The sequence below is a fragment of the Lycorma delicatula genome, chromosome 7 (genome assembly GCF_047948215.1).
Source record: "Lycorma delicatula isolate Av1 chromosome 7, ASM4794821v1, whole genome shotgun sequence".
Lineage (NCBI taxonomy): Eukaryota > Metazoa > Arthropoda > Insecta > Hemiptera > Fulgoridae > Lycorma > Lycorma delicatula.
In genome coordinates, this window is record NC_134461.1 from 70123406 (window position 1) to 70139378 (window position 15973).

General features: G+C 28.8%; 1 protein-coding gene across 1 annotated transcript in view; it reads left to right on the top strand.

Annotated features, from left to right (window-relative positions):
• The first annotated feature begins 350 nt into the window (after positions 1-350).
• The window catches only part of N (neurogenic locus Notch protein), a 486560-nt gene continuing 470937 nt past the window's right edge, over positions 351-15973 (top strand). Inside the window, exon 1 of the mRNA XM_075372134.1 lies at positions 351-817. Coding sequence (XP_075228249.1) covers positions 736-817 — 82 coding nt within the window. The 5' untranslated portion in view covers positions 351-735. The remainder of the gene's footprint in view (positions 818-15973) is intronic.

The window sequence follows — 15973 nt, forward strand, 5'->3', positions numbered from 1 at the left end:
GACGCCGCCTGTGAGTTTCCATAGCAACGTGCATTGGTACCACGTTGCCGGTATGAATATGAGTGGGGGAAAGTTCGCATTTTAAAATAAGATCATAAAATATTTATTAAAAACTAATGTCTTAATTTAGGTCTGTATGTCTGAATACACTAATTACTAGAAGATCTGTTGTCCAGATAACATTGAGTAGTTTCAAGAAAATGAGGACTAAAAGTAAATTTCATGTTGGTTATACTGTTATTTTTTTGAAAAAAAAACTTTAGTGGTAGTTTTATAAGAGTGTGAATGAACTTCTCCCATTGGTTCTTCTAACTCTGCCGAAAGAACATTCCTTGCGATGGAGTTAGAAAAGTAGTTCCTACAAAATCTCATTTTATTATTTAACAATGCAAGTTTAGGATTACATATGAACAAATAGTATTTAATATTGAGTTTTTATTAGAATTGTTAATTTTTAATTGAATTCAATTGAAATTTTTATTACTTCGTGGAAGACGAAACTTTCCCACAGTTTGTGGCGGATGAATACAACCTGTAGACTACTTCCTCCAGGGCCTGGAGGACAAAAGCAGATCATAGTTCGTTCGCGTCGCGACCGTTAGGTGTTATGACTGGGTGTTGTGTTTAGTGGTTTTCGCATTTTGTTTATATACATGTAGTGGGTGTTGTGCGTGTGTAAAAGTGTAATAGACTAATGTGATTAAAGTGTTTAGAAGATTAAGTCGCTTCAGAACCATGAGGCGACGTTTGGATTATTTGGCTTTTTCATTTTTACTAAGTTTGTGTTTCTTATTGGAGCAACCCGCCGCAGTAACAGGTTGGTGCTTAATGTATATGCGACAAAGAAATCTCGTTTTATTATTTTTAACTGTATGTTAACTCTTAAGCATTGTTTGAATTGTTAATATTTGACTTTATTTATTTTTTAATATATTTTTAAGAGCTTTTTAACAAAAAAGAAATTTGATAACCTATAAATAAACTGTTATCCACGCTGTTTTAGTGTAAACGGTATTATGGTTTATAATTGCCCTTAAGTAATTATGGAAATCATGAAATCATATAAATATAAACGTCTATTAAAACTGAATTAGCGCTTTAAAGTTAGCTAAACGTTAAAATTTGTAATTTAGTAACGTAAAATTTACGTTTAAGTAGTTGTATCTTTTTTCTTTTAATTCGATTAAATGTTTTGTTTTAATCTTTGCTTGTTTTAACTCGTCTTGTTTAACAGTTCTAATGAATTTTGTTTACAGAACACGATTATGTTTTTCTTCCTGTGTTAGTTGATGGGTAGTGCGTTTATTGACGTATTTAATGGTTCTTAATACCCGGATGGTAATACCGTTAGATGGTGTTTTTAGTCAAACCGTGGTTTCTAAAGATCATTCTTAAGAGTTTTTTTGTTTTTAACCCGGAGAAAATGTTTTTAGTTTAAGAGACAAAAAATGTGTTACTTTTTGTGAATTATGTTAGACAAACATCGTGCAGCGTTTGTTTTCTGTTCATTTTCAGGGGGTTGCAAATGCATTACTGCATTTTAATAGTTAGGTTTGTGTACTTGTGTCGTGAATTACGTTTGTCGTCCGGTATATGCTTTACATGCCCGTTACCGTTACCCCATTTTTAGTTAGGAACCAAGTACAACCACATGTGAAATTTTATTTTCTTTGTAATCTACTAAAGTATTCGTTCCACTAAATGCTTGAATAAATATTAAGTTTTCTTTATTTTTAACATCTTAACATTTCTTGTTAGTTAATGAATTTAAAATTGTTTACCGTAATACCATTTTTAGTTTGAATTTAGTGTGATAATCCATTGTTGTAGGACAAAATTTTATTCATAGAGATACCAAAAGGTCTTTGTAATGCTTTTAATACATGTTTTTTCCCGTTAATGTTGTGTTTAAAAATAAATCATTTATTGGTTATAATAGTATTCTTATTTGATATGAATAAAGTTTATTGTTATCTATTCCAAAAATATTTCAACTTCCTGGAGTACTCGCTTCATGAACTACGCCAGTTCTTGTTTGTTTATAACGTTAATACACTAACTCTGTATTTTTGATTGAACTTTCCGTTGTCATGCGCCTTACGTTGCTTTGATAACGTCGCATAATAATTAAGCTTACAATTCATTTCTATTATTAAACCAAAAATTGTTAAAATTTAACCGTATTAGCATTTTAATATCTTATCCATCTCTATTGTATTTATTTATCGAAGCTAAGATAACTGGTTTTAACTACATTCTTCGTCGTAATTAAAATTTATATTAAGTTTCATGTTTTTGTCTTAATTTTATGTTAATTATTTAATAATTACTAATCTAATTGTACGAAATTTTTTCGATGCAAAAGTTTGCTTCCGATGACAAAATTCTATCACATTTTCATCGTAATTGTTAAGATTTTGAACAACTGAAGTAGGAAAAAGTGAAAAATTACTAGAAAGATGGTCGGATGTTAATCTTGTAAAATTTATGTTGTTTTTAGTTTCAATTACCGTTAAGGTTATGATGTTTATTTATTAGCATCTCGATTCTTTTCCCGTTTAATGCTGTTTGTAGGTAATGAATAAACGCATTAGTAAAGGAAAGACGTGAATGTCTTTATACTCGTATTTATGAAAAGCTCATGTGTTATTAATCGTATCTGATTTTCCCTCTTTGTTGAGATGGGTGTTAAAAAATTTATATTTATTTTTTGTAACGTATACAGTTTGCCGGAAACTGTGTGGTTGACACATGCATATATTATATATCTTTTTACGATCAGAATTTTGCATCTTGCCTTAAAAGAACAGGATTTGTTATTCCATTGTATGAAAATGTAAAAAATTCGTAATATTTAAAATGTTAATATTAAATTTTAAATCGAAATTAAAATAACTTTGGTTATAATAATGTTTTTGGTTTTCTAATTTTCTGTATTCATTTTTCTACTTTCCTTTAAATTGAAATAATAAATTACGATTACTTTCAGATAACTTTATAAAATCTGTCTTAAATAATTTTGCTTTAAAAGTACCATCGTTCTTTTTTGCTGTTGGCTCGGTTCATAATGAACATATTGTCATATTTATAATATTCTTCTATATCGTATGTTTTTAAACCGGACTTTTTTTATCCAACTAAAATAATTTTTTTACTTTAAGCCGATAAAACTAATCGGGAACAAATTTTGATGAGTTTTATAATGTGTAAATTTGAAGAAAGTTTGAAATAAATTATGTTTTGGTGTGTCAATTGTGAACAAGGAATTTCTTGTAAACTATTCCATTATTTATCGCATATATTATTATTTTCTATTTCTTTTACAGAGTACTAGTTTAAAATATATTATGTACATTATTGTATATACATAAAGATATATACTTACTCTATGTGTACGTATTTAGTGTCGGTGAAGGTATTGAAGGTTTATTAAGGTAGTTGTGAGTTAAAGGAATATGCCCTGAGGTGTTGCCTGTCGTTAGTCGTGAGCTGTCCGTGGGAAAAAGAGCCCTTGTCAGCAATTTAAAGTTGATTTGAATAACCAGTCTTGTGGAAGTCGCCTCTGGCTGCTAAAACCAAGCAAGGTCCTTATTCCATCTCACAATTTTCTTGTCCACTCATAAAAATGTTCTTCTTGTCATTAGTATTATTATTACAATTTATTTCCGCAAATTTACTTTATAAATTTATATTCCTGTACTTAGATTTCTTCTTTTTTTCAAAAAATGTTGTTATTAGGATGTTTTGTTCTCAAATATCTTGTGGATTGTACAAAACATACACTCTACGCTTCTTTACGTTATTATATTGTATAAATTATTAACTTGTTGAACGACAAGTTTATGGATAAATATGACTGGTGTGTCTATATTATTTGAATTTGTAAACATTTTTATGGGCAAGCTTATTATTATTGTTTTCAATTATTATATTTTTTTAAAGAAATATTCTTATTATGTATATACGAGTATATTTCTGGTAAAGTTTTTTAAAATAAATAAATGATAATTTTTTACTGGAATTATCAAATTTATTCGAATATTAATTCATTTTTTTTTATAACCGTTAATTTTAATTTACGTCTTTGGGTTTTGATTTTTTTCATAAGTTTTATTGATTAATTTTTTTAGCATGTTTTTCTTGCAAGTTAAATTTTCTTTTTGTTCAGAATTGTTATATATATGTTTTTTATTTTGTTTCAAAATTAATAAAAAATTTATGCATTTTCCATAGATGTTATAAAATTTACAAAAGAGGAAACTTAGAAAAATTATTTTAATTTTGGTAATGACCGTTACTAAAAAGGCTCAAGCCGATCTCTGTGACGCAGCGGTAGCGTCTCAGCCTTCCCTCTTCCCAGTCAGGCATGGTATTTTTCATCCGGCAGACCGCCGGATGAAAGGCAAAGACGCTACTACTCGCGCCGCGGAGGCCAGCAATTGGATTGGTTATTATTTGATTTACTTTTCGTAGAACCTGCGTAATGATTTTTAATATGCAACTCTTTATCTTTTATTCAGTTTTACCTTTTTTAAATACACATAACGTATTGACTATAGTTGAGGTTTCCGCATGTATATTATTTTTGGACCGTATTCCTTTTTCCATCATTGTTGTCAGTATCAGACTTTCTGAATTAAAATGTTTTTTCAAAGTATAGTTTTAATAACAACTGCACTGAATTTTAGTTTAGTATTAAAAGTATAGAGATATCTTGATGGGGGGAGGTTGTTATAACAGGTGTTCTGTACTTCATAATTTTGAAAATTCTATTAATAATAGGTAGTAGAATAATCAATGAAATTAATTATTGAAATTCAAGAGTTTAGCTTTGTTCCTGTTTAACAAAAATTTAGTTAGCATCGTTTGTTTGATTCTTCGCTCAGAGGTTTCGTATTCTATTTTTTATCATCGGATGTTGAATGATTTTAAAATGATGAGAAAGTGGACTGTCGTATACGTTTAAGTTCAAAGATTAACAAAGAATGGAGAATAGCTTCAAACCGTAATCTGATTCAGGACCAAAAGAAAAACCAAGATTCATTGGTGGATGCCCAGAACCTAAGAGAAACTCTGCAAAATTTTGTTACAAACATTAGCAGTAAAAATAGGCGATAGAACAACTTTTGTTTTAATCCTGTGTTCTATTCAAGATTAATAATTCTGCTCGTTTAATAAAACATTAATTCAAACTCCTAACTATTAAGTTAAGGAAGTCGATAAATTATTATTACTCAGCGAGTGGAGTTCAACCCCCATTTCTATCCTCTAGGCATTAAATATATTTAAAAAGATTTCTTTTGACGGAAGTTGAACGTTTCTATGACCACTGCTTATACACTCGCGCCTATTTATAAACAACTTCGGTTTTACATTTTATTAAATTTTACTGGACTAATGACCAAATACGAGTGATCAAATAGTACAGATATGATTGGAATTTTGTATTTGTCTTATTATAAGACAAAATCTTTCTAATGTAATACTTTTTCATTTTTTTTAAAGAATATTTGATGCTAATTTAACAGTATATATTTGTAGAAATGTGAATGGAGTTGTTGACTGATCTGTTTAAATGATTTTTCAGAAAACGAAATATTGACAATTAAGATGGATTAAAAAAAATTGATTTAGTATGAATGTTGTGTAATAATATTTGCACGTTTATGGGTTTGATTTTTCTTTGTTACAATATATTTAAAAAATGGTTGACAAAGGCATTGGGTTGAACCGTTATATTAAGTAAAGGTAAATTATTTTTAGACAACAGTGTTAATAAAAATTGCTTGATCCGGCTAAAAGTTTTCTAGAAATTCCTCCATATATGAATAAATATTTTGAACCGATATGTTTTTTTAAATAAATTTTCAGAATTTTGATTTTAAAATTAATTCGTTTAGTTAATCGCTAATGTTTTAAATGTACTGTACTTGTAAATGAAGATAAGTAGTAAAGATTAGTAAATATTAGTTATCTGTTATTATTAACAAACTGTAAAGTAAAATGTGTCGCGTTTAACATAATTCTTTTACCGACTCTTATTTGTTACAGTTGTTATTTGTCTGTGATAGTGCTAATTTATTTAAGTTTCGTTAGTCGCTATTAATTTCTATTACAAATTGTGTTAACTAATCCTTTTTTTCATTTTGTTTTATTCAATGAATTTGACGCTTGGAAGAGTCAAGTTCAAAACATCCTTCTGATTTTTACCGCTTGCTTGATTTTTTTTCTTACAGTTGTATGCTGGTTGATTATGATAATTATCGGCATCCCCGTGAAATATACATTTATTCGCTTTGATAAATTGACTCTTTATTTGTTTTTATCATTATCTATTAGTTTTTTTTAAACAGAAAAACAAATTTGAGCCTTTGTTAGTTTATTTTTCGATCAATTTTAATCTACACAATTTTTTTTTTTAATTTTATTTGTAATTTTTTTTATCAAAAGGAAATTTCTTTTTTCTTTCTTGATGTTCTCGTCACATAAGCTTGTGCGTGGGATACGGAAATGGAATTTTGTCGTGTTAGAAAAAAGTACTATTTTATATTTTTAATATTTTGCTTTTTTATTTGAATTAATTCTCGTCAGAAGCTTACAAAGAAGCTTGTACGTGGGAATATGGGAACTGAATTTTTAAGGAAACACTGCCTTACCGGGAATTGAACCCGGGACCACCGGATGAAAGGCATAGATATTACCACTCCGCCACGCAGATCGTCTAAATTTTAATCCGCTATATAATAAAAAAAATTCTTAGAGTAAGCCCTGTTAATGCTTAAGCAGATAAATAATTGTTCTTATTCATATTTTTAAGTTTTTTTGGAATGATTTTTCGGGTATTGATCACTTTTTAAGTAATAGCTATTTCAATCTGATTACTTGTAAAAAAAATTGAAAGTATTATATTTTCGTTTATCTCTGAGAGCTTTGATTGTTTGCCAATAGGTATCCTTTAGGAGAATCATTTGAAATAGGTTTTCCAATTTTTGGGCAAGGATTGTTGTACATTCTTTCGAATGTTTTCGTTTATAAGGCTCTTCAATTTTTTGTTTGTGATAATTTAATTTTTTCAAAATGCATCAGCTTATAATTTATAAAAACATTACTTTTGTGACGGTCGGTACAATTTTAAAAAATTCTCCTAAAGTCAGTTGTCATTTATTGTATTCCTTCTTTTTGTCTTTTGAATTTTTTGCAAAATTTTATCCTTGTCGAGTCAATTAGAAAAATATTTACATATTTCTCTCTCGGTAAGAGATTAGAAATTTCTTTTATAATTTCAGAATCTGTTTTCTAAAAAAAAATAACATGTATGACTATTTATTTAAATTTTTTAATACATCCTGATCGAGTAAATTCGAAAACGTATTTTTCTTTAGTAGAAGGGAAACTCATTTTCCTGTGTAAAATATTCGCCGGTAGACATCCTTTTTATTAAAATTTTATTTATGAAAGTTATATTTTTAAAAATATTTTTAATATCGGTTCAGTGGTTTTTGCTTTTTTTTATGTAAGATTTTAACAACCAGCTGACAGTAAAAATCGGAAGCAGAGGATGAATTCGCTTCATTTTTATATGAAATATATATCTGTAATATTATAATTAGTTATTTATATGTCATATATCCCGATGGAAAAAAAGACAAAGTCGTAATTTTATTATAAGTTCAATTTTACATATTTAAAACGTTTTGTTATTACGTAAAAAAAATAATTAGCCTTACATGAGAATAGAAAGATTAAGCTTAACTCATTTGAACGTATCCCAAATTCCTATGGGAAAGATAAAGGGAAAGTTTTTGCGGCTAGTTTCTCTATTCCCAAACAATTAGTAAATAACTCCCAGGGAAGTTGAATTAGTCGGTTAGTTTGTTGTACAGCTTCTTGCTTTCTATTATCATAATGCAGTTATTTAATTGCTTTAATGCTAAGGAATAATTTTACTGCTATAAGATGTAGATTATTGTAATAATAATAATATTAGTATTAACCACTTCTAGAAGTGGGAATGTCGCTTTTTGCCATCGTCGTTCTACTGTAAAATCTTCCGCTTGCTTTGTTTACCATACATATATTATAGATGATACAACTTACCTTCATTAATTTATTTTTATATATTACTGTATTTAAGAATATGGCCGGTGTAGAAAACTAGTTTTAAACTGTTCACTCTAGATATATTTTTTGTATTATTACACAGTTATTCCTTTTATTGTAATGAGCAAAAACTTTTAATAGATATAAAAATAATGAGAAACATCGATAGGTATTTTTTATACACTATTTAGAAAATTGTAGTATAATTAATTATACTGTATTATCTAATAACGTATAAATGCGAAAGTTTGTGGCGGTTCTGTCAGTTCGCAACAGCATCACGCGAGAACCAACCGACCGATTGTGCTTTCAGGCTTTTTACATTCGTGTTATCCAGGGAAGCCTTTACTCCATCGATTGAGGTCGTAGCCCCCCTCCACAGAGATGAAGTGGTGATTTTTTCCTTTTGGACGACGACCTAATACCTTTGTTGATGTTTTTGTAGCTCAAAAATAATAGAATATGCGTTTTATAACATATCTAATTTTTCTCTTCTCTTGACCCCTCTCTCTTTTTCTGTTTAGCCTCCAAAACCACCGTAAGGTATTACTTTAGAAGATGATATTTAAATGAAGTATAGTCTTGTACAGTCTCAGGTCGACCATTCCTGAATGTGTCTTTAATTGAAACCCAACCACCAAAGAAGACCGACATCCGCGATCTAGTATTCATATCCGTATAAAAGTAACTGCCTTTACCAGGATTTTAACTTAGAACTCTCGACTTCGAAATCAGCTGATTTGCGATGACGAAATCACTGGTAGGTGGGTTACCTTGACCCCTACCCCAGATATAGGATATTCTAAGGTAATGGAAAGGGGAACTAAAAGGATGTTCGTTTACTGCAGGAGCGAATCAGAGATTCTATGACAGGAACGAAGGACACGTTGGAGGAAAGAGAGCTTTTCAGACTTTAATTGTTAATTATCGGTATTATTCTCGCAACCATAGGGATAATGAACACAGCGGGGTCCAAGGGGCGGAGTCCTGACCGGCTAGTGATAGTAAAAATTAATGTAATATTCGGTATTATGTATAATGGGCAAAAGTGAAATCTTTGAACGGCGTAATAAAACTTAAAAGCTATTAAATATCTTAACGAATCGCTTTCAAAATAATGAATTTTTCTTTTAAAGTCTCAACTGATTAAAATACCTTCAGTGGAGTTGGAGCGCCAATAATAATTACACTTAAATGAAAAAGGTGCTGTTAATTATTTACACATGGCCCTGTGAAAGAAAGAATTACATTCTTTTGAAAGTGAATCATATCAAAGAATTTTAAACATAAAAAAATTAGTGCAAAAAAAAGTAGTAAAATTAATTACTGAATTAAAGTTATTAATAAATAAATTATGTAACTTTAAACATTTATCTGATTTTTGGGGAGCTTTTTTTCTAATAGTTAATGTTGACCGTAATACGTTATAACGTTTATCTACCTATTGTTATGTGTGTGTATATATATATATATAGGGTGATTCTGGAGGAAAGGAATTTGGAGCTTGAAATAATGAAAAATGTTCTTACAAACATATGTCCCCGAAAACGCTTTGTTACGAGTTGCGCTATATTGAGTTACGGCTGGTGATAAATTTCGCTTGGATTTCAGTCCTCCCCCACTACCGGTGAAGTTAGGTCATACTGAAATTTCTAAGGCGTTATATAAGGGATAAACTTGATGGTTTCTTATGTTTCTTGATCTGAAAAATCAAATAAAACAATTTCCAGAACTGTTCTCCCGTAGTTTTCATGATATCCAATGTAAAACAGAAACATTCGTGATGGGAAAACACGTGTTTTAGGTTTGAAGTACAATAACTTTGTTAAATCGTTAATAAACGCGTAAATTTTATTATCATAATTTCTAGAGAATTTAATTATGAGAAAATTGTTATAAAATCTATGAAAATCAAAATATATCAACTTCATAATTAAAAACAAAATAGAACGAAACTTTACAGAAAAATATTACGAATTTGTAAAAACTTAAATCATCACCATGTGTCGGTTGAATTCAGCCGAAAAATGTACCATTCTTACATGAAGATTATTAAAAATTATTATCAAAATTAAATTATTAAAATTATAATTTCTACGAAGTACTGTACGGTTTGGAACTACTCGTCCAGGATACATAGTCGATATTTTTCCGCAGCATCTGGAGCACTTCCATCGCAAAAGCTGTTCACAATTATCATATCAGATATCCTGCATGAGGGAAGACGCCTAGCATTTTTTCAAAACAAAGATTTCAGAACGGAATTTCTCTATTTTTAATTCAGATTCAGTTTGAAAAATGTACGTACAGTTTAGAGTACAATAAACACCAGAAACACTACAAAATTCTCAGAACTAATTAAACACAATCAAAATCGAGTCAAAAGCATCTAACGTTTATTATTAATCCGTAACCACAATTTTATGACAACAATGCGTAGTATTCGAATTAATTTTGAAGCATACAGCTATGCTATGCTATGCCGATCTAATTTTTACAAATTTATAAAATTTGTCTGTTAAATTTTATTTTTAATAATAAAAGTTAATTTTGTTTTTCATAGACTTTATTACATCAGTTTTCTCAGAGTTAATTCTCTACAAGTTTTAGTAATAAAATTTACGCATATATTAGTCATTTAAATAAGTTATTGTACTTCAAATCCAAAATCACGTGTTTTTTGACAACGAATTTTTATGTTTTACGTTGGATATCATGAAAACTACGACAGATACAGTTCTGGGAACTATTTTATTCGATTTTATGTCAGAAAACAAGAAATAATCAAGTTTATCCGTTTTATAAAAACGGCCTAAAAATTTCTGTATGATCTCATTTCACCAGCGGAACTGAAATCCGAGCGAAATTTTCTTTAATCATAACTCCATAACAAAGCGTTTTCGGATATATGTTTGTATGAACGTTTTTCTTTATTTCAAGCAATCATTTCCCAAATTATTTCAATTTCCTCCTGAATCATTCTGTATATAACTTTTATTTACGTAGTAGCAAGGTAAAGAATGTGCGAGATGTGTAATCATCCGTATTATTTTATAGCAGACCATTTATTTATGTTCGCTTAAACAAAATTTATAAAGATAAAATTGAATCGTGAAGAGAAGCAATATTTGTACCGGTATGAGAAAATCATGCAGCCAAATCGAGTGAAAGATTCTTATTTCTTTATTTAAACTGATCTGTTAAAAAAAAATTCTTGCTTATAAACAGCATGGACGCGAAATTTCCTGGGATAAAAATGGATGAAAATATGCCATTAGGAGATCTACCTCTTTATCTATATCTTTAAGCGATAGAAGATAAAAATTACTATTACCCATCCCGCAGTTGAAATATTTAAATAAAATCATTAGGTAAATTTAACATTAATTTTTTTATTTAGATACTGCATTCAGATCAACTGGAATATATGCATAAAATTGGATAACGTTTAAAGGTCTTGAATTACTCCGTTAAAAATATCGTATTTCTTAATAAAGATTTGTAAGATTATCCATAACATCTTATTAGTTTAATGGAAAATTAAAAAAAATATTGTTTTTATTTTGTTGTGTTAGACGTTAAACGTTTTCTCTTACTTTATAAATATGAAATTCTTATTAGATAAAATCTGCCTTTTGTAACAGATTTTCATTGGCACCGTTAAAATGTGGCGCGCAGATACAAAAAAATAAAGGTAACTTCTGGATGTTTATTTTGTAAAAAAGTTATATATGAATGTAGCGATTTTTTTTTATAATTTTTTTCACAAATAATGTCGTACTTTATTCGTGTGCCTTACTAAACAGTATGTTCTGTACACACTTATCAATATTTGTTTTGGTATTAGATAAAACTTTAAATACTGTTCTTTGTACATAGAAAAATCTGTATGTAATATATTTTTGTGCTTGCGATAGTAAGTTTATTTATATCTAATATATATGCATAACCTTTGGTAACAAGATTACAGTAATCCGTGAGAGAGTCTTTCATCTTATTTTATTTATTTAATCTTTTTCTGACTTTTAATCGTTATTTTTTCGTAAAATTTATAAAGGACCATATTTTTTTAATATAATAATCCATGTGATCTTTTTATGATTTTTTTTGTAAATTAATTAAAATTAATTGGCTGTTAATTTTATTTAGATAATTTATGTAAATAAATTATCTTAAATATTTTTTCTGTATCTTTTATCTTTATTCTGTTATTTTTTTAAAAATCGTATTAATTCCTTGTAAGTACAGGAAATAAATTTACTGGAATTAAACTATGGTATTTATAAAGAAAAAGCTGACAACAAAGTTGTAATACTTTCCTGGCATTGGTTATTTATGTTTGCATAGTTGAAAAATAATGATAGATGAAAAAAGATTACGTAAGATTTATTTTTTGGGTATTGGTAATTTATGATGGAGTTTTTAATGAAATTTTCATTTGTCTAAATAAACCAAAAAAAAGGTTTAAAAATTCCAAAAAAGAACTTTTTAAAAACTTTTTCTGTTCTCCCACCATCCAAGATTTTTTCTATATTTTCTCTCTTGACTACATTAAATGGAAGAAACTAAAGATTCCACTGAAAAATGTACAATCAATTAAGCGTACCTAAGTGTTCTTTTTTGTCGGTGGTGGGGGTGAATTATGATAAAATTTTATTGTAATATTATTATTAATATTAAAAATTTAATAAAATCAAAAAAAATTTAACTGTTTAAAAAACCGTATTTTTAAACTTTGTTCAGCTTCCCGCCACCAATATTTCTATTACCTCCAAAGTATTTTTTTTTTTTTTGGCGAGGGGTTCTTTTGCACTACCGATTATGTCCAGGAAGAAAAAATCGCTTAAAAATATACAGTGAATAAAAAGTTAGTTTTTTTGATGAAGGGGGAATTAAATGTTAGGTAAGCATGCTCGTGTGTACTGAGCTTAATACGCCCTCCGCCAAAAAACCATCCCATCCCCCGGGAGATATTTTCCCCAAAATTTTACCAACAAATTGCCACATATACACGAGTCTATGTACATTATTTCATTAAATTGGTTTATCCAGTCGAAAGTTATGTTTCAAATACGTACTTAGTCCTCCATTTTTGTTTTTTTGGGGGGGGGGGGGTTGCTGGAACGTGAAACGTTGAAAAATACAGAAAAACCTATACTCAATTTTCTGACATTACCAAACTTTCCTTCTTGCAGCATAGCTGTAGAGCTATGATGCCAGGAAAAGAAAAATTCACCTCTTAAATGGAATAATAGAATTTATTATGTAAAAATTAAAATTACAAAACATAATTATCGATCCTAATTGATTGTGAAACATTTAGCCAGTTCTAAAAATAATGTAATTTTATTACTAATGTATATTACTTCCCCAGAGACCGGATGTAACTGATTAATAATCACTGTGAAAGAGATAATTACATATGTTCTCAGTAAAAAAAAATTATTTACTAATAAAGTTAATATTTACTCAGTAATAAATGCAAAGAGCAACTGCGGGGAATTAGATGGGCGAGTGAGAGTCAACAGCAGCCGGCGCTCTTTCCATCTGGAGTGGGGTCCAGATGTCCAATTTTGAAACAAGAAAATGTGTGGAAAACCACTCATACGCTGTTCCTCCAAGTATCAAGGAACCGTAATACAAAATTTAATAATAAAAAACGCATTTGCCGCACAAACGGACGAAATGTCAAAATGATCTCATTTCGGTCAGTCAGTGAAAGTTGATTGACTATAAAATTTAAAAATGTACATTAATGTAGAGCAGTAGAAAGATGTTTTTTTGTTAAATTTTTTAGGGGTTCTGTACACGCGCGCGCGTCCTTTTTTTTGGATAGTTTCCATACATAGGAAAAATAAACACATTTTCTTATGAAAACTATTTTTATTTATTCTACATATAGAAACTTATGGGACATTCTGCATAAATATTACCTCAATACAAACTTAAAAACCTTTATTTATTCATAGCATTAAATTCTAATTTTTATACACATAGTGTAGATTAAACACGTTGTAGTTCTTGGTTGTTAATATTCTTTATAGATTTTAATCATTCTTTTTTTTAACAATTAATTATATATATTACAGTTTTAAAGATGGACGAAGCAGGAGCGATATAAAATGCCGAATAGCACAAGCTAAACGAGCCTTCAGTAAGAAATATAATTTGTTTACATCAAAAATTAATTTAAATGTCACGAAAAGATTTTTGAAAGTGTATGTTTGGAGTGTCGCTTTATATGGAAGTGAAACTTGGACGATCGGAGTATCTGAGAAGAAAAGATTAGAAGCTTTTGAAATGCGGTGCTATAGGAGAATGTTAAAAATCAGATGGGTGGATAAAGTGACAAATGAAGAGGTATTGCGGCAAATAGATGAAGAAAGAAGCATTTGGAAAAATATAGTTAAAAGAAGAGACAGACTTATAGGCCACATAGTAAGGCATCCTGGAATAGTCGCTTTAATATTGGAAGGACAGGTAGAAGGGAAAAATTGTGTAGGCAGGCCACGTTTGGAATATGTAAAACAAATTGTTAGGGATGTAGGATGTAGAGGGTATACTGAAATGAAACGACTAGCACTAGATAGGGAATCTTGGAGAGCTGTATCAAACCAGTCAAATGACTGAAGACAAAAAAAAACAGTTTTATATTAACTAGTTTCAGTTAGTTTTAGAAACTAGTTTTTCTTCAGAAAATAAGATCGTCTTTTACTGATTTATTTATTTTTTGCATTGGTTTGTTTAATTTATCCGGTTATTGTAAATTATTTTTCTATTATTTAGAATATAAAATTACGTGTTTAAACTTTGTTCAGCTTCTCCGCCACCAATATTGCCTCCAAAGTATTATTTTGTTTTGGGGAGGGGTTTTTTTTGCACTGCATACTATGCCCAAGAAGAAATACTTCATTGCATATTAAAAATATGCAATGAATAAAAAGTTAGTTTTTTCATTTTTTTGATGAAGGGGAAATTTAGGAATTTTTTTTTAAAATGATAGGTAAGCATACACGTATTTACTGAGCTTAATACCCCCGGTAGATATTTGCCCCAAAATTATCGATTATACGCATCGATTTATAATTTAAAGATCAGTTCCTTTCCTTATTGGTATTATAATTGATGAATCAAACTAAGTGGGTACATTAATATTTATACATCCATCATTTTTAATTGCGCAATCTATTGAAAGATTATCATTATAATTTTTTGTAAAAGAAATATTTTTTCGTAAAAATGTGAAACCCAAAAGGTTCTCTTAAAATTACGATGTATTACACTTAATCTAAATTTAATAATAATTTATAGGAAAATAAATTTGTATTTTCCTATAAATTTTATAATTTATACAATAAATTATAATTTATAATTACGAAATAATTTTTTATTAATTTTATTTACAATTAATTATCATTTTTTATTTAATTTTTTGTTAGGAAGCCTTTTCTTAAATATTGGTTTTAAATTTTAAATTATTTTTCTTATTTCTTTACAGTTATGTGAATTGGGTCACAAAATACAATCTTTATAGAAACTGCTGTTTTAAAACCTTATTTTTCTTGTAAAACAAAAACCTACTCATATTCTTTTGCTGTATTTGGAAGATCTGATGTAAGGAAGAAGTTTGTATTTGATTTATAGCTGTGGTTTTGTATTATTTGTTCTGTCAACTTAAAATCTGTACCATATAATTTAATTACAAATATTTACAGCTTTGTGATCTAATAGTGCATTAAACAAAGGGCCTATAATGAAGCTATTAATGGTCGTGTGCGAAGTAAGTTACGTAAACTTTGTAAGAGCGCATTAATAGTCATTATAGAGAGTTACATACTTGGATGATAAAATACATTGTTTACGGATTATGCCA